Source organism: Gymnodraco acuticeps, unplaced genomic scaffold (genome assembly GCF_902827175.1).
Source record: "Gymnodraco acuticeps unplaced genomic scaffold, fGymAcu1.1, whole genome shotgun sequence".
Lineage (NCBI taxonomy): Eukaryota > Metazoa > Chordata > Actinopteri > Perciformes > Bathydraconidae > Gymnodraco > Gymnodraco acuticeps.
Window position 1 is genome coordinate 62,597 of NW_022990510.1, and position 18,456 is coordinate 81,052.

Consider the following 18,456-nt stretch of genomic DNA (forward strand, 5'->3'; position numbering starts at 1 on the left):
AATGGCAAGCTGAATTGTTTTCCTAATTGAACAAAATCTCTGTTGTAATGGGATGTTTAAAGTCATTCATAACGCAACGTACTGGCTGACCTTACCACCCTGATTATTCATCCGTGCATATCGGTTTGTCTACCAATGAGAATTCCAGCTCTATGATTGCAACAAAAATAATTTTGCGATGTTTAACTGTAAGGATAAACAGAGCGGCAGGACCACGCCACCTAAAACTCTATATAATGTTAGGGATTTCAATATCTGTGACAATCAATAAAAAACAGCCTCAGGTTATACAGTTTACTGGACCCACTATGATATAAGATTACAACTATAGCTAAGAGAAAAGCTCACAATTGTTTCGGACAATTAGCCGAAGGCAAAAAACGTTACAATCCTCATTAAACTTCTTGTTTTTTTTCGTTTGTTTGAAATGATTCAGGTAAAAAATAGCCTCAGTGAAACTGTCCGTTATAAATATTGTTCTGCACAAGTTCTTGTTTCTTTTAACCTTCAGTTGGCATGAACAAAGTTGGCACCACCCATAGAGCCTTAACTGGCATATATATAGTAACACTCCATATTGAAATAAACCACTGTTGTACTTTAAGCCTCAGCTTCTCAAACCCACACAAATGCCTAAGCTTGGATCACGATAACACATTAATGCTCATGATATTTACACAAAATGGAACAGTGTTAGTGTGTGTTATCTATGCCCCACAGTCTCTATAAAGGCCCTCTCTCCTCTTCCTGTGACTAGAGACAAGGACAAGGTGGAGAAGGTGGTGTCCTCTCTGGGGGTGAAGTTGATGTCCAGGGACTCCCGGCACTCTGACCCCAAAGTCCTGCTGTCTGCCATCTGCAGCCAGTGGTTACCTGTGTCCCAGGCTGTCCTCGGTATCCTTTGTCCCGTGTCTTCATGTCCTCAGCGCTGGAACAGAACAGGAGGGTTATGTGTGAGCATATTATTGGATGTCTGTGCATCTGGTGTGTTCTTTAACGCAGACTGTAGCAATGGTGTGTGAGAAGCTCCCCAGTCCCTTAGACATCACTGAGGAGCGGGTGGAGAAACTGATGAGTGTTGGAGCGCGGATATTTGAGTCTCTGCCCGAGCAGACGCAAGAACTGAAAAGAGGTACACACACACACACACACACACACACACACACACACACACACACACACACACACACACACACACACACACACACACACACACACACACACACACACACACACACACACACAAAATTAATATCTATGTCTTCTGTGGCTCTAGGAGGGGGGTTTGAAAGGCATTAGTGGTTATTAAACAGGGAGGTGCTATCAAAAAGTTAACATCACTTGCATTATGGGAAATGTAGTATCCAGTGGATCTAGAGATGTATATTTGGGACTAAAAGTCAGGCTATCCCAAGAATGATTTTCATATCCTTCATTAGATCTGTATCTAGTGATCCTGTTACAGGTTTAAAGAGCATTGTGATGCAAAATCTGCTTTAATAAAATTATTTTATATAAGGGTCCACACTTAATACAAATCTTATTAAAATCGCAATATAAAATAAGTATAATGTTTATTAAAGACTAAATATTATAATGTTGTTTGGCACACATCCAACCATGATCATTGATATATATATTTCAATAATGAAACGATTATTATGCAAAAAGTATCACTTCTTCACATATTACAATAGCAGCCAGAATTATAGTAATTCCTTATTGTTTAAAATCATGCAGACTTAATTTTTATAAACAATCAGGGATTCGGAGATTTATAACATCACCAAAACAAAACATGTAAACCACTGAAACCAGTGATTAGATGGTGATTGTTAGTTGTCAGTGAGTGTTTCTAGCTGATATGGTGCCCTGGGCTGATCACCTTTCGCCGGCTCTCTATTCGCCCCCCTCTCTATTCGCCCCCCTCTCTATTCGCCCCCCTCTCTCTCCCCCATAGTGAGGCGACCTGAGATCACCCCCGCCCTTCTTTGAGTGTGAGACCTTCCATGCCAGCTGCCTGCTGTCATAAGGCTGCGCCCCCTTCGACCCGCAACCACAAAAACAATACACTATAAGAAATTTCGTGCAAATTGCGCTTGTGCCGCCCCCAGTCAAAACGCTGTCCTGGGCAACAGCCCCTGTCACACATATCAATATCCGCCACTGCTGCTACGGGTCTCTTACACTGTTTGAGCTTTTTCTTTAAAGGGAGGCAATCCTCATGACACGCATTTTTAAATAATTATCATCCGATAAAACAGACCAGTCTCTGCCAGTCTTTTTTTTTTTTTTAATCCGATGAAGTTATCAGTGATTTTAAGCTGATTAATTACCGAAATAACATCAACCCTGTGGGCGGCGCCATTTTGACGAGTCACATTACTTATTTTACCAGAAGTGACGTGAACTATGCGTTTGGTGTTGAGGACAAATTGATGTTCATGTTGTTTACTCTAGTTACTCTCACAATTCTATATAAATATGCCTCATTGTATCGCAAAACATTGCCACAATTCGGATAGGAACAATCCACGGAATGCTCGGTTCCATCTATTGCCAACGGGTAAGCGTAGGAAGTACGTTCGGAGGCAGTGGCTAGCGAAATGTGCTCGGCCCGAACCGAAAGATCCACAGGCGCATGTATGCAGCGAACATTTCAAGTTTCCGGACGACTACTCTGAGAGTATGATGAAACATAAAATGGGATTTATTAATCAACCATTACTTAATGGGGATGCAGTGCACTGCCAATGCCAGCCAGCGTAAGCACCTTACGCAGCAGACTTTACTTATTGTTTACTACGTAAGGAAGCAGGAATTGCAGGACCCAGAGCGCACGGAGCACAGAGCGGACAGCAGATAACGGAATTGCAGTTTTATTGCTTATAGATTATCAGAACATTTCAAAGGGGACACAGTCACATTGGATATTAACCTATGGATTAACTACATCATCGTTGTAATGCCATTGAAGACAAGTTTAGACCAGACAAAGACCAAGGTAAGCCATGTTAGCCTAGCGCATGTTAGTACCTAGCGCCACTTGTTTTGATGTACGTTTATGTTGATAACGTCGCGAGTTTGTATCTTTCAGTGTTGAGGTGGGCACCGTTAGATTCTGTTTCTTTAAGATCATAAACAATGTGTTGGATGTGCAGCTAGGATACGTAATAAGAGAGCTAGGAGTGATTTTCGGTGCAGTAATAGGTTAGCATTCTTCGCTCGGGGCTAATTCAGAGGCTCACTGTTAGCATTGTGTGTTTTTTTTGAAGAAAAAAATGAAAAAGATCAGTTAAATTAGTTTTTTTCCCGTTATATGGATATAAAATATTCATAGTTTATTAAATATTAAGGTTCCTTAGACGTTGTTTCCTGTAAATGACGCGATTTCGGCCCCGGAACCGGGTCCGTTTGGGCCTAAGAGGATAACAGAGTATGTTTTTTATTTTTTTTACAGTTGTATTTGGATGGAATGAATACCTATAGTGATAATTCAAAGTAAGTCCGCCTGGACTTTATTTTTCTAAACTTCTTCCTCGGCTAACGAGTCCGAACTCAAATACCCCGCCATGTTTTCGTCGTGTGTTTACAAAGTGAACGCAATGGCTGACGTCACGACCTAGTTTTTCGGATCATGTGACTACTGAAAATGGCCAAAATGGCAGCTGCCTGACGGAATATACAGGTTTTGATAAAAAAGAGCTATAAAATCATTATTTACCGGGGAATATCGCTGATTTCTTCAGGGTATGGTTTAAACATAATGTTTCACTAAATACTGAAGTTTTGATTAACTATCTAATGACTGGAGCCTTCCTTTAACACACACTTTTACAGATGTAGCGCTTCATTTCAGACGCCTACCCGTGCGGGTCCATGATCGGCACGGGGTGGGCCCCTGCTGAAAAGGAAAACCCCCCCGCAGGACTTGATACGCCCCCTTGATAAATAAATGTAATTTTAATGAAACCAGCTGCAATGGATCATGGATCATGGATCCACCAGGGGGAGCCGTGAAAAGCTGCCACACTGGAACTCATGTGAAATAAACAGCTGATAGATCTACAGGTATCTGATCGGATATTTGTTCAGATCCATATGTCACGGATAGGATCATATTCTGTGCTAAATAAGAGACATGTAATCATTTACAAAACATCACCATGTTTTTATTTAACAAAATAATGTTGTTTAATTCACGTAGGTGTAAGTACAAAACCATCGCTATGTTTTTAGATCAGGAAATGCATCCAGGCTCAACCAAACGATTTTCAATCATCATCCTCACGATAATTTAATGTATCATATGTTCGCGAATTGAAATGAATGCACTAATACATGTAGTTTAATCCACGTGAGTTTACAACAACAAAAATAATCGCTTTGTTTTTATATCACATCCGACCGGAGGAAAATGCAGCACGGCTCTCACTACCGATCATCCTAATCCCACGGGCAAACAATAATATGTGCAGTGTTAATAGTTTACTGTATTATTAGTGTCTAATATTACTGCTATAACAATCACACATTGAGTTGTTAAAATCAGACCGTTTTTTTTTTTTAAACATTCTGAATGAAACGGCAGCTCTCAGGTGATCAGGTGTGTGTTTACCAGTGTTGGGACTAACGTGTTACAAACTAACACATTACTGTAAGAGGAGTGATGATTGGTTAACGCGGGGTAACATTTCAGGGTAAGCCAATCAGAGACAGAGTCGGGCGGGTCTTGCCTTATGGGGAAAATACACAGACACACAAACACTTGCTAACACACATACACGGCAACGCTCACCACCAACACACACACACACACACACACACACACACACACACACACACACACACACACACACACACACACACACACACACACACACACACACTATGGCAGATGCAAGTATCAGCGAGAGCAGCAGCGTATTTACAACTTGGAGATATAACCACTATTTTCAATTTGTGGGGATAAAGGACGCACAAAATATTATGGTCAAATGTAAACTGTGTGCAGGACGAAAAGCATTGTCCACATCGAATAACAGCAATGCCAATCTCCTGAAGCACCTAACTAATGTACATGAGGCTATAAAACTAGTCGCCAAAGACCCCACCGTCTCAACCACCGGCAGTGACCCAGATGGAGCAACACCATCTTAACAGCCAAAAAAACGATTTTTTTTAAATCGCCACATGTCACCCAGACCCAGAGTCAACTAAACAGATTGATTGCTGAAAATAGTTTGTTTGTCTTCAGTGTCAGTCTGACAGTTTATTATTTATCTAATTGTTACTGCCAAAAGAGTGTAGTTCTTGTTTAATTGTTACACTGCCAAAATAGTGTAGTTGTTGTTAATGTGTGGTAATTTACATTATTCACCCACGGATCTATGGGTTGGGGTATTGTTCTGCACGGACATTTTAGTGAACCGGACTTCCTGTTTCCGCCGGTCTTCGCTTCCCGAGAATGAAGTTGTGTACAATGGTTTTCAGATGCTAAATAAAAGTCTAGCTTGTACCTTTGATACCCCGCCTCCGTCTCCCATCTCTCGGCACCACAACACTGCCAAAAGAGTGTAGTTGTTTTTCAAATCAAATCAAATCAAGTTTTATTTACATAGCACATTTATAAACGATTTTTGGTGGAGCCAAAGTGCTGTACATATAATAAAAATAGCCTACAGTAGAGACACTTTACAGCAAATACAACAGCACATATTTTTTTAGTTTTTATTTCATATTGCACTACTTAGAACTTGATTGTTGAGGCTACAATAAAGATGCCTGCTTTATTGTTATTGCACAGATTACAGGTACTGAGACAACGAAATGCAGTTTAGCTTCTAACGGTGCAACAAGCAGTAAAGTGAAAAGTAATGTACACAATCTACAGAATAAAATATAGAATGAATTGAATGATGAATAAACAGTGAGCTTGGGTATGAATACACTAGCAGCCGGTGAGCAGTATTAACAGTGTGTATGAATATGCTAAGATATATAAAGTATGAAAACGGTTAGCAGTGCAAGTATAGTATAACATATATGGATATGAATTTCATGATAAACATTGTGGAACAATGATGACAAATTGGAATGGAAGTGGCGACGTAAAACTGACACAAAACAACAATAAAACAAAAATCTTTTGAGAAGCCCCCACCCCCCATGTTGCCTGTGCTGTATGCTGCAAACTCTTTGTTTAAAACTAATTGGCCATCGGAATGTGTGGAGTAAGTCTCCCAAGGGGGGTGGTCACATTCCACAGCTCTACCCCCCTCCTGTGATCTCCCAACCCCCAGTCTGTAGGTTTGTGTTCGCATATTTCAGTGTTAATTTTGGCAGCTGTTTTTGATTTAGTCTTTAGACGAAAATGGTTAGTTTTAGTCACATTTTAGTCATTCCTATCCTTCGTAGTTTTAGTCTAGTTTTAGTCGACGAAAACTCAAAACGTGTTAGTCTAGTTTTAGTCGACGAAAACTCAAAACGTTTTAGTCAACATTTAGTCGATGAAAAATTACATTTTAGTGAAAATGTGTCTCTATACTCTCTGAATGCTCCGTCCCCGGCAGATCTCTGTGTCCGCTGCAGAATGTTTGTTAGGCCCCGCCCCCCGCACACAGAGAGACACAGGGAGATCGCTCTTCTGGAGTGAAGAGAGCAGAAATAATCAAGTTAGAAACGTAAGATGCATTTTGACAGACAAGATGGACACTTGGGGGAAAATATGCTGCATTTTGAATGTCCGATAGTCCACCATTAACACCTTAGTCCCGTCTCGTCTCGTCAACGAAAACTAAATATACATTTCGTCATAGTTTTCGTTATCAAGAATTTATTTTTAGCTCGTCATCGTCTCGTCTTAGTCATGTAAAAAAGGTTGTTGACGAACATTTTCCGTCATAGTTTTCGTTGACGAAATTAACACTGGCATATTTAAACTGTCACACTTTCTGTTGTTTCTATCGCGCATTGCCGGTATGAAAGGGTCTGTGCCGGAAATATCAAACATTTAATAAAAGTGAAAAACAATGAACAAGACTTAACGTATTCATCATAATTAATTATATTTATTCCGTTTGGATGTAGGATTTTTGACTTTGTTTAGAGCAGTGATCTTCTCTGCAGCAGAGAGCTAAGCGCTGTCAGACCGGACCTAACCCTGAAAAGTATTATCATCTGAAATGAATCATTATGTTATTAATATTAAATACATATAAGTATTTTTTACAACTTGTATTAAGAAATACTCTGTTGTAATTATTGATGCATAAATGTGTTCATCCATTCAATGTGGCATCTGCTATAATGGGGTTAATGTATGATATTACTTAATAATACAATACATTATAATATATGATATGATAATTATATTTTAGTTTTATTCATTTTTTATTACATAGTTTCTCATTATTATTATTTTTATTTTTATCGCTCATCTTATTTTTGATTTTATTAATCTGTGTGAATCTGTGCTATCCTGTTTTTCACTCTTACCCTGTTGCTGTTTGAACTACTGAATTTCCCCACGGGGATTAATAAAGGTCCATCTTATCTTATCTTATCTTAATGTATAAGTTGATTTACTTCAATCTACTGTACTGTGTAAAAACACCCCAACAATATTACAAAAAATATACTGCATAAAGCAAACTATATACTTTATTTGATCTCAAACTGATGTTTTTTTCATTATAGTAGCTTGTGAAAACCATAACAAATACGTGATTAAATCCTACAGTATTCAACAAACATAACTGCAGAGCTGCAAACAGACTAAGTTCTACAACACCCAGTTGTCTTTGTGTATTTGTGAATGAAGCGCCATCTCATGGTTAAATCCTGTAATTGAACAAATGGGGAAATTTGGCAACGCCCTCTAGCAATTTGGCAACACCCCCAGCCACTGGGATCCGCTGGGCTTTTGACTGGGACACACCCATGTGAGTCCTATCTGGAGTGCTACATCTGTATGTGTGTTTGACTGCTTTTCTTCTTCTTTGGTTCCTATTCAGCGTTCCTCCGGTGTGGAAGTGAGGAGGATGATCCACTCATCATCTTTGTGTCCAAGATGTTCGTTGTGGACAACAAGGCCTTGCCTAAGAACAGACAAAGGTGTGTGTGTGTGTGTGTGTGTGTATGTGTGTGTGTGCAGATAGTGTAGGCAGGGGCACCGCCAGGGATTTTGGGCCCCATGAAAATATATCACATTGGGCCCCACCACCAACATTCTGCTGCAGTAGAATTCACTATTTGATATAACACTAACATTCCTGACAATAGATCTCAATAGTCATCTTTTATGGTGTACATGCCTTTTTAATAACATTTTTTAATGGAACATTCAAATATCAAAATTAATATAACTTAAATATACATGAGCTCTTAAATTCAAATAAAGTGAACATTAACACCAATATTATCATTTATAAAATGCTATAACAAAAAATATAACATAAGCAGCAGATTTCTTAATTAAATATACATACCAACTACAAAATAAGCGGGTATTAAAGTGTAAATGGACAACAAAACGGAAATTGAAGTGAAAAGGCCTGATGGTGGTGCTAAATCAGAGCCTATTACCTGTTCTCAGTATTTTTCTCATCATGCATCTTCTGTGTAGTGATCCAATATTGTTACCATAGCCTTGCCCTTTAACAGTTATTACGAGCCCTTGCTCAGCCTTACTCACCAAGAGTCCAGCGCCTAGCCTTCTTACAGGCAAAGTCACTGATCAAGTCCTTGAAGTCCAGCTTTCTAGCCAACTGGCTTTCAATGGACAGCATGGCAAGACTGCAAAGCCTTATGGGGGGACAGGGCTGCTGAGCCTAAATATGGATCTGTTGCTCCTGGCACCAGGGGGAGGGACAACTGATTTAGTATGAATAGCTGCTAAAAATGTACCTGCATTTATTAAATGTCAGCTAAAAGAGCAGTGAAATGAAAAACCTCAGCATTTTCTGTGAAGATATTAACAGTACTTAATGTCAGCAAAACATTACAATTATTATTTACAATGGACTAAGCTTAGCCAACAGACTAATTTCCACCACTCATGGACCACACCCACCTTTTCTTTTGAAAAACTGGGTGACATACTGTCGCCCTTTAGTCCCTCTCTCTTGTCTTTCTCTCCTTTCTTTTCTTTTTTGAAAGCCTGACTTTGTTAGTCGTTGAGACATCGTACACATGTAAGTACTAGCATCCCTGCTCCTAACATGCTCTCACTCTCTGCCAGAAAGTGCGGTGCCGCACAGCGTTTGGAGGCAGGACCAAACCATTACATGTAAATAGAGGGGGGTGTTTAGAGGCTTTGGATAATTAACTTTTGGAAGAAAAAATGTGAAATGAATCGTAAGTTTAGTGATTACATTATCAATTTAACGTTATATTATTGTTAATTGTTGATGATTGATGAAAGGTTACTTAAACATTTTTTCTTAATGTTTGGGGCCCCTGTCAGTCACGGGCCCTTAGAATCGTCCTAACTTTTCACCCCCTTACGGCGCCCCTGAGTGTAGGCAGTAGATGGTGCTGCCGTCCTGTTTTTCCCTCTGTGAATACGCCTCACAGAAAACAACAAGGCAAGGCAAGTTTATTCATATAGCACCTTTCAACACAAGGCAATTCAAAGTGCTTTACAAAAAAAGAAAGACATCAAGAAAATGGCATTTATAATCAGTCATTAAAAAGCAAAGACAATAAAATAAACATTAAAATAAAAAATACATGGATAAGAGTTTCAGTGCAGTTTAAGATGTGAATAGTTCAATTAAAAGCAGTGGCAAAAAGAAAAGTCGTCAGCCTGGATTTAAAAGTAGGCCTAGTCATCCGCATAGCTATGGTAACTTATTTTGTAGTTTTTCATTATCTGAGCCAGTGGTAGCATGTAGATATTAAAGAGAAGAGGCCCCAAGATGGAGCCTTGAGGTACCCCACATGTCATATTTGTCAACTCAGATTTGTATTTACCTATAGAAACAACGTTTTTTCTGTCCTTTTAAGTAGGATTGAAACCAATTTAGAACTGTTGCCGAAAGTCCCACCCAGTTTTCTAGTCGGTCTAGTAATATGTTGTGGTCAACAGTGTGAAACGCAATGCTGAGATCTAACAATACTAATACTGAAGTTCTGCCACAAATATATTTCTCTCTTTACTTTTAAATCCCTGCTCTGACTGTGGTACACAGGACATCATTCAACAATGTGAAACCCAAATGAAACGTTTAGTACACAACACAGTCAAAATGCTTGTGGATTGGTGAGGATCACAGCATCTGACATTCAGAAACTTGAGCTCCCCAATAAATGTAATGCCGTCCTATGGAGCTAATTTCCTGCCATAACTCCACAAACAAACTAAACAAGTTTTACAAATGCCTTATGATTCACTAACAAACACAGTGTGGTTTGCAAATACAAAACACCATCTACAAACTAATGCATTTAGTTTTGCAAATAAAAAATGTATCTATCAAACAAACACATAACATTTTTCTAATAAATCATGTTTCAGAGACAAATTCAGCTTAGGTTTTACAAGTACAAAATGTTTTTTTACAAGTACAAAACTTTTTCTTCTCACGGCGGAATATTACTGCCAAAAGTCACATGACTCACTCCCGTGACTTTCGGCAGTAATATTCTGCCGTGGTTGTGCTCATACACACTCACACATGCTCACTCACACATGCTCCACAGCAGCAGGGGGCGCTACTGAGTCCATTTAGACAGCGGGAGGTTGAGCAGTGTTGATTTATGTTCGTTGTCTAGCGTCCAGGAGGAAGTTAAAATAAGAGACAATGTAGTCTCGGAAAAGGTTCAAATTGGTACTTTAATTAAGTAACATGGTTTCGAAACAAACAGAGCAATACAGGGACAACAGCTGTGGTCTGGGCGGCCGTGGGGAAGAGAAAGCGAACAAGCCAGGATCTCCCGTCTATATCTGATTCATGGCTCCTCCTCTCAATGTGACGACGGGGGTCCGCCCTCCGCATTCTTCTGTGTCCGATATCGCGTATAACAGAGGATTTAGACCAGGGGTGCCCAACCAGTCGATCGCGGGGAGATCCCCAGTCGATCGCGAGATGTGTCTAAAAATAGAACAACAATATTCTGTTTTATCGTTAATGTCCTATAACATAATCTTCCTGTGCCAGAATAATGCACTTGAACGCATCAAAGCTTTGTGATTGGCTGGCGTGACCCCATGTGTCGGGGCGTGGCTGGTGGGCAGTGGACACTAGTTAGCTGACGTTGTCCGTGTCAACCATAGGTGTCAACAGGAGAGACACACACACACACACAAGACTGCAATTATGGCAGAAGCAAAAAAGCCCAAAATATATAATTTTCACTCCGAGTGGGAGGATGATTATTTTTGTATCTATTCCAATTCAAAATCCATCTGTCTCATCTGCAATGCGAGCGTGGCTTTATCGAAGAAGGGTAATTTAGGAGCGGCATTTCAAAACAGTGCACAAACGCTACGAGACAGAATTCCCTCCTAATTCTGCCCTACGCTCCCAAAAGGGGAGGGGCCTGAAAGGACAGCAGTCCATTTTCACCAGGCCCAACAACAAGAGCAAGGCTGCTACCATAGCATCGTATCTTGTCAGTCACGTTCTTGCGAAACACATGAAGTCTTTCAAAGACGGCGAAGTTGTGAAAGAAGCATTCCTGGTGGCTGCCGACGCGCTTTTGGGGGACAGTAAAAATAACAGTAGCATTTCAACAGGTTTTTGATATAATAAAAACTCAAGTTAGATACCGTTATTAATCAGCTGTAAGTTTTAGTTTGAACTTATTCATTATAATTGTACAAAATGGTATAAGAATGCAAACTTAAATTGATTATAGTCTATTATCAATTCAGGTTAAGAAACTAGTGTTGCTTGCATCCTATTTTAAAGGCATTTCTCTTTATACTCTACTAAAACGCAACAAAAAAAGGGTTTGATTCTATTAATGTTAGTCTTTTTTATTGCACTTTGGCAGCAGATTCCTGTGTAGCTTCAGATCTGAGTTGTTTCATTATTAAGCCTAATTTATACTTTTGAAGCAACACTATTTGTATATAATGGCAAATAAATGGTTCAGAGTCTTTTCTTTTTTTCCTGTGTCATATGTGGCAGCACTGTTCAATGTTTCTTGAAAACATTACCCACTGTAGTATGTGACGTGTGAATAAACTCCAACTCTGTATCAACAACACTGTTGTGTAACTTCAGTAAAATACTTGTATGTGTGTAGATTAGAAAGAGGTAAGATAAAGGATCTGCAGTATTTTATGAAGTATTCATCGTACAAAGGTCAGTTTTATACAAGTAGAAGTGTGTATTTACCTGGTAGTAGGCTGTCAGTAATGGCTACGCCTCTCTATTTGGACTGGTAGATCTCGGCAGACTGGCAACTTTAGAAGTAGCTCTCAGTTCAAAAAAGGTTGGGCACCCCTGATTTAGACGTTGTGTGTTCATTGTATAACTCCACACGCCTTTTCTCCTCATACACTCATTCATGACTTTTTATTTAATGCATTTTAACGGCTGTAATCGTTGTTAACGTAAAAGTGACGTCACTGTTGACAAACGGAGATGCCTTTCAGTAAAGCTTTTCAAAATAAACTGTACATTCCTTTAGCAACAACGTTAGCCACAAGCCAATGCTAACCGGAAATATTTTCAGAATAAAACTGTTTTAAGCTTACTCTATGTTTAAACTAAGTTACGTCATTCAATATTGATTTTAATTTCTTACAGCAGAGCAGGGAACAGCCCTTGCCAGTCTGATGACAGGTGTTTCTAGCGATCCAGCGATCTGAGACCGGACCTCATTTCACAATGAGCGGCCAACAGGTGAGTTTGTTGATTTTTCTGGTGAAAAAGCCAATGTTAACTCAACTAAGTTACTGTTTCATGAGTATGAGCAGGAGCTAGTTTACACCAAGCTAGGCACATTTCATGTTGGTTCAGTAGGATAACTCAGTGTATAAACTCATTCCTCTACTGATCACTGGTGGGCAAAAGCCACATTTTTATATATAAATATATATAAAGATATATGTAATTGCTGTAAGCTAGCTCCTGCAGACTCCTTGATATCATCCTACTTATAAAACAGTAACTTGTGGAGTTTAACATTTTTCACCAGAAACAACAAACTCTTCGGTTGGAATGTTTTCTTTCAGCAAAAGACACAAACACATAATCCCAAATCCCAAAATAAATTAGGGATGCTCCGACCGATGGGTCACCGATCGAGATCGGCCGATACTCACTCTCTACCGATCGATCGGTGCTCTCTAAACATGCCGATCGCGAGAGCCGATCGCATGACGTAAAAGACATGACACTTTTCTCTGTGTGCGGCAAAACAAGCTCGCCAAAATGGCTTCACCGGTCTGGCATTATTTTAAGGTGTCCGCAAAAGACAGTAAAATAGCGGTATGCAACGTGTGTGAAGCAGCTCCGCCCGCCGGACCGGTGAGCGGAGCAAAACACACAAGAGTTAGACCTAACACACTTAGCTATTTTAACTACCTCTGGAACAAGCTAAACTAGTTATATAGGGAGAGGGGGGAGAGAGGAAAAGAGAGCACTTCCGCTCATTTCTCCCGTGTTATTATCCAAAGTGAATGTAAACTTGAATAATGTACACCATTTGAATGTCATAATTAAGTTGATTGTTGTTTGTGTAAGCTCCAGTGAATGAGCCCCATTAACTGAGTTTTAAACATCACTTTAAATGGAAGATTTCAAGTTTAAATCTTCCATTTAGGCCCCGCCCATTCGATCGGATCGGCGATCGGTATCGGCTGATACTGATTCTGGCGATCGCCGATCGTTCCCGAAATTGGCGATCGCAGCATCCCTAAAAGAAATACAACACAATAAACAAGAAAAAAAGCTATACTTAAATAAATAAAATATACAGATGCTGTCAGCATAATTCAAAAGAAAAAACTCAAAACAACATAAATTATATAAATGGGCATTTACAAAAGGTTTCAACATTAGGTTACAAAGCTGCTAGACAAGAAGCTACATCACATCCAATCATATCTAGCATATACAGTGGGGGAAAAAAGTATTTAGTCAGCCACCAATTGTGCAAGTTCTCCCACTTAAAAATATGAGAGAGGCCTTTAATTTTCATCCTAGGTATACCTCAACTATGAGAGACAAAATGAGAAAATCACATTGTCTGATTTTTAAAGAATTTATTTGCAAATTATGGTGGAAAATAAGTATTTGGTCAATAACAAAAGTTCATCTCAATACTTTGTTATATACCCTTTGTTGGCAATGACAGAGGTCAAATGTTTTCTGCAAGTCTTCACAAGGTTTTCACACACTGTTGCTGGTATTTTGGCCCATTCCTCCATGCAGATCTCCTCTAGAGCAGTGATGTTTTGGGGCTGTTGCTGGGCAACACAGACTTTCAACTCCCTCCAAAGATTTAATATGGGGTTGAGATCTGGAGACTGGCTAGGCCACTCCAGGACCTTGAAATGCTTCTTACGAAGCCACTCCTTCGTTGCCCGGGCGGTGTGTTTGGGATCATTGTCATGCTGAAAGACCCAGCCACGTTTCATCTTCAATGCCCTTCCTGTGGAGTAGTCAAAAGGATTCTTTTTTTCACTGCTGTGAGCAAAAAAGTATTTTGCACTAACCTGTTCTAATAAAATAATAACTGTCTCCTTGGATATATATCACTAGAGGACATATGTTATCATTGGGTGAACAACTGTTACAGGTGTATAATTTATTTTTTATTATTACAGATACCAACAATTCTGAACAAGGTCCTTGCTAAATTTAAAATAAATAAAACTGATCATCAAAAATAAACTGTTGCTGAGGCACGAGGTAGCGACTCTTATGTAGGGATCATCCAATGTCCAGTCCAGAATATCCATTGTGCGTTCTATTCCAATACTCAAAAAGTACATTGACAATGTTTTTACCTATCATTCCTGTGGCCTCTTTGTGGCATTTCTGGTGGGCTATTTACTTTTAAACAAATGTTTAAGTATGAAAAAATGTAAATCAATGAATGGGTCCAACATTAACAATAACGTTTGTGGGACACTTTTGGAAAGGGGACACATAAAGTGGGTTATGACATGCCCAGACATGCCTCTCCCTGTTGGGTATTGTCAGTGGCGAGCCGTGACTTTTATACCTAGGCCCTCTGACCCCCACCCCTTCCCTCAAGTTATTAAGTCACAGCGTATACTTCAGCGGAATATCAAAACAACGGCACGCATCAATGAAAGCGACCCTCTACCACACAAAACAACACCTGTAAATAACCCTATTTGTGTTCTTTGAAATTGAAAAGGATATTGCATTGTGTTTGTTACTTTCGTTGCAGTTGTATGTCTTAAGTGTAATTTGGCATGCTTTTATTTTGAAGGCGAGTTAACGCTGTTGATAGGAAGTTGTTGTTGCTATGGAAACGAGAGAAAAGTTTCACAGCGGGCGGAACTTGTCATAAAGTCCGCGATAATAATACCCACCCATTTAGAGGGAAGATATGATTGGTCAATTGTACTGTCATTTGACATTACTCTCTCGTTCAGTTACTATAGCGAGGCCCTCTGTGAATTCATAGCTGGACCGCCTGGACGTCCAACAGCTCCTCTCTTCACAGACTCGCAGAGACGAGCTTCTTTCATTTAACCCTTCACATTCCAACAGAAACTGAATAGGCAGATTCAAAGGATTTTTTTCTTTGGAAATGTTATTTTAAATACAATTAAATCAAGTTATTTTGGTAAAACTAATGAAAAATATAACAAAAAAAAAATATTAAAAAAAATATATTATTTTTTTTAATGTTTTTAAATATTATTTTGTAGAATATCTTAGGCCCTCACAGAGGGCCTAGAGGGCCCTGACGGCTCGCCACTGGGTATTGTTAAGTATAAAGTGTATGTAAGTCTGCCCTCTGCAGTCAGGATTGGGATCTTTCTCACTGGTGCACCTTTACCCCCAGTTTTTTGTCACTCTAAAAGGTGCTTGTTGTTGAGGGGGATACAGCTCTCATACTCCCTTTTCTGTGTGTCCTTTTGTTAGTGGACTGAAATGATGCTCCTCCACTCAGTAACAGATGGAGAGGGCCTGACATCTCAGAGCTCCCCGTTTCAGTGTTTGGATCTAAGCCTGGGTTATCCCATTCTGTCTTGTTATTAATGAAGCTAGAGAAGGTTCACTTCTTTCTCCAGTGAGATGAAAAACTATTCCTCACATTAAAGAGGCCAGGACACAGTGGCATGTTGGAAGCAGTGGTTACAGGAGACTGAGATGAATGTCGGTGGTCCTAGTACTGGTTAAATGGTGTGGTGTGTGCAGTGGCGACTCGCCATTAGGGGCAGGTGGGGCACAGCCCCACCTACGGTCAGCAGAAAATAATTAAAATAATGATTCCAAAAATATGTATAAAATATATTTTAAAGGTCCCATGTCTTGGCCATTTCTACTGATCATAATTCCATTGTTGAGGTCTACTAGAATAGATTCACATTGTTTAATGTTTCAAAATCACATTGGTTTCTCATACAGCATCTCTGTATAGTATGTGTATTCACTCTCTGTCCTACACGGCTTGTTGGAGCTCCTGCCCCCCCTCCCTATGAGCCCACTGTGCTCTGATGAGTCCACCACCGTTACAGCTGAACATGAGTGTTTATGTTTTACAATTGCGTTTGTTAGCAACCAGAAAATGACACCAGTAATGACAAACAGATGAGAGTGCTGCGTGGGGTCTGGGTGCCGTGTTGGCGGGACGTTGCAGGGCTCGCTGGTCCGCCCTGTGAGGAGCGGACAGTGTGAAGTGGATTACTGGTGTTGTTTCCTGGTTGCTGTGTGGGGTCTGTGAGACAGCAATACACGCGGAGTTCAGCCTGAGCACACACACACACACACACACACACACACACACACACACACACACACACACACACTCACAGCCTGAGTGAGTGTGTGTGCGGAGCTCAGGCTGAGTGAGTGTGCATGTGTGGATTGGACCAATTGGTCCATTTGGACTTAGTGACGTCAATAGGCCCCAGAAGAAAAATGGAAAAAGACAAATCTACAACGACTTTCTGGGGCAGCATAGACATGTCTTTTCTGTGTTCGAGTTTTACTCGCTACAGGGTGTACTTTGAGGGTTTGTGACTTTGCACACCGTTTACATGCAGAAAAAGCTACATAACACACAAGGGGATGGGTAATAACCGGAAAAGCATATGATGGGACCTTTTTAAGATCATGTTTAGTGGTCTCTACATTGCTGCTTCGGACTGCGTTCTTCTGATTAGTGTCCACTGTGTGCCTATTGAGCCGGGCTGAGCGATGTGAAAACTGCACTGCGCATGCTCATTTTTGTATTCAATGTGTGCGGCAAAAAAAAATCACAAGTGGGGCAAAGCGCTCGCAGCTGAACCATGAATGAACCAGCTTTGGTAAGCTAATTTTAAGTCATATCTTTTGTTGATCTTCTGTGTTTTGCCTATAGGCCATGCTCTGCTGGATCGATTGATATTGTAACCACGGTGACGAGTAGGGTTGGGAACCGAAACTCAGTTCCAGATGAGAACCGATTAGAAAATGCCGGGTACCCATACAAAATACACAATTTCGGTTCTGCAACGTGGTAGACCCTGTATTCCACCGGGTCCGTCTGCGCCGCAGGTCTGTCTGCGCTGCGGTGACCCAGTGGAATACATAGCCAGGGTTCGTACGGGTGCTTGAAATCCTTGAAAATGCTTGAAATTTGACGTGGTGTTTTCAAGGTTGGGAAAGTGCTTGAATTTTGGGAATGGTGCTTGAAATTGAGAAAGTGCTTGAAAATGTAAATGCTTTACTTCTACAATAAATTGCTGTCTGACTGAATAGTTTCGCTTTTTAGATTAAAAGAAAAGAATTGCTTCGCTTCTACATAAAACAGTTCCGCTGCGGCCTTCCCGCGCTATGCGCGCGACCTGCAAGTGTTTGTGTTACGTGTGACCTGGGCATTCTGATGAGAGCGATAGATGACTGTGTGCCAGGAGGAGGTTGCAGTTTCAACGAGCGTTGGCTAGCAGAAGACAAATACAAGCCATGGCTAAGATGAGGGTCAAGCCCACGAGTAGCCTCCTGCAAAGTTTGCAACAAATAACGATGCGAGAGTCTGCGCTGACGAGCCACATGAAAGGTACGCCGTAGTAGAGCATTTTAGATTAGGCTAATGTTGCATGTTACGTTTATTTAAGCTAACGTTAGCGAGCTGAATAGCGAAGTCGATTGAGGGATAATAATAATTGCAGGGGACAATCATTTCAGAGGAGCGTACCTATGTTATGTGCGTTACAGTCGCCATCCTGTGGTGTTCAGAGGATGAAGCACTCACGGCATTTCGTGTTATAGTCACGAAATATAATCTATTGATTCGACACAGAGCGATTTTGAA

At 40.3% G+C, this 18,456-nt stretch overlaps 1 protein-coding gene across 2 annotated transcripts in view; it reads left to right on the forward strand.

The window, feature by feature from the left end:
- Window positions 1-18,456, forward strand: part of efl1 (elongation factor like GTPase 1) — a 150,273-nt gene that overhangs the window by 14,813 nt on the left and 117,004 nt on the right. For both annotated transcript variants that reach the window (XM_034226973.1, XM_034226974.1), the window contains exons 10-12: window positions 758-894; window positions 1,010-1,132; window positions 8,016-8,115. In XM_034226973.1, coding sequence (XP_034082864.1) covers window positions 758-894; window positions 1,010-1,132; window positions 8,016-8,115 — 360 coding nt within the window. The remainder of the gene's footprint in view (window positions 1-757; window positions 895-1,009; window positions 1,133-8,015; window positions 8,116-18,456) is intronic.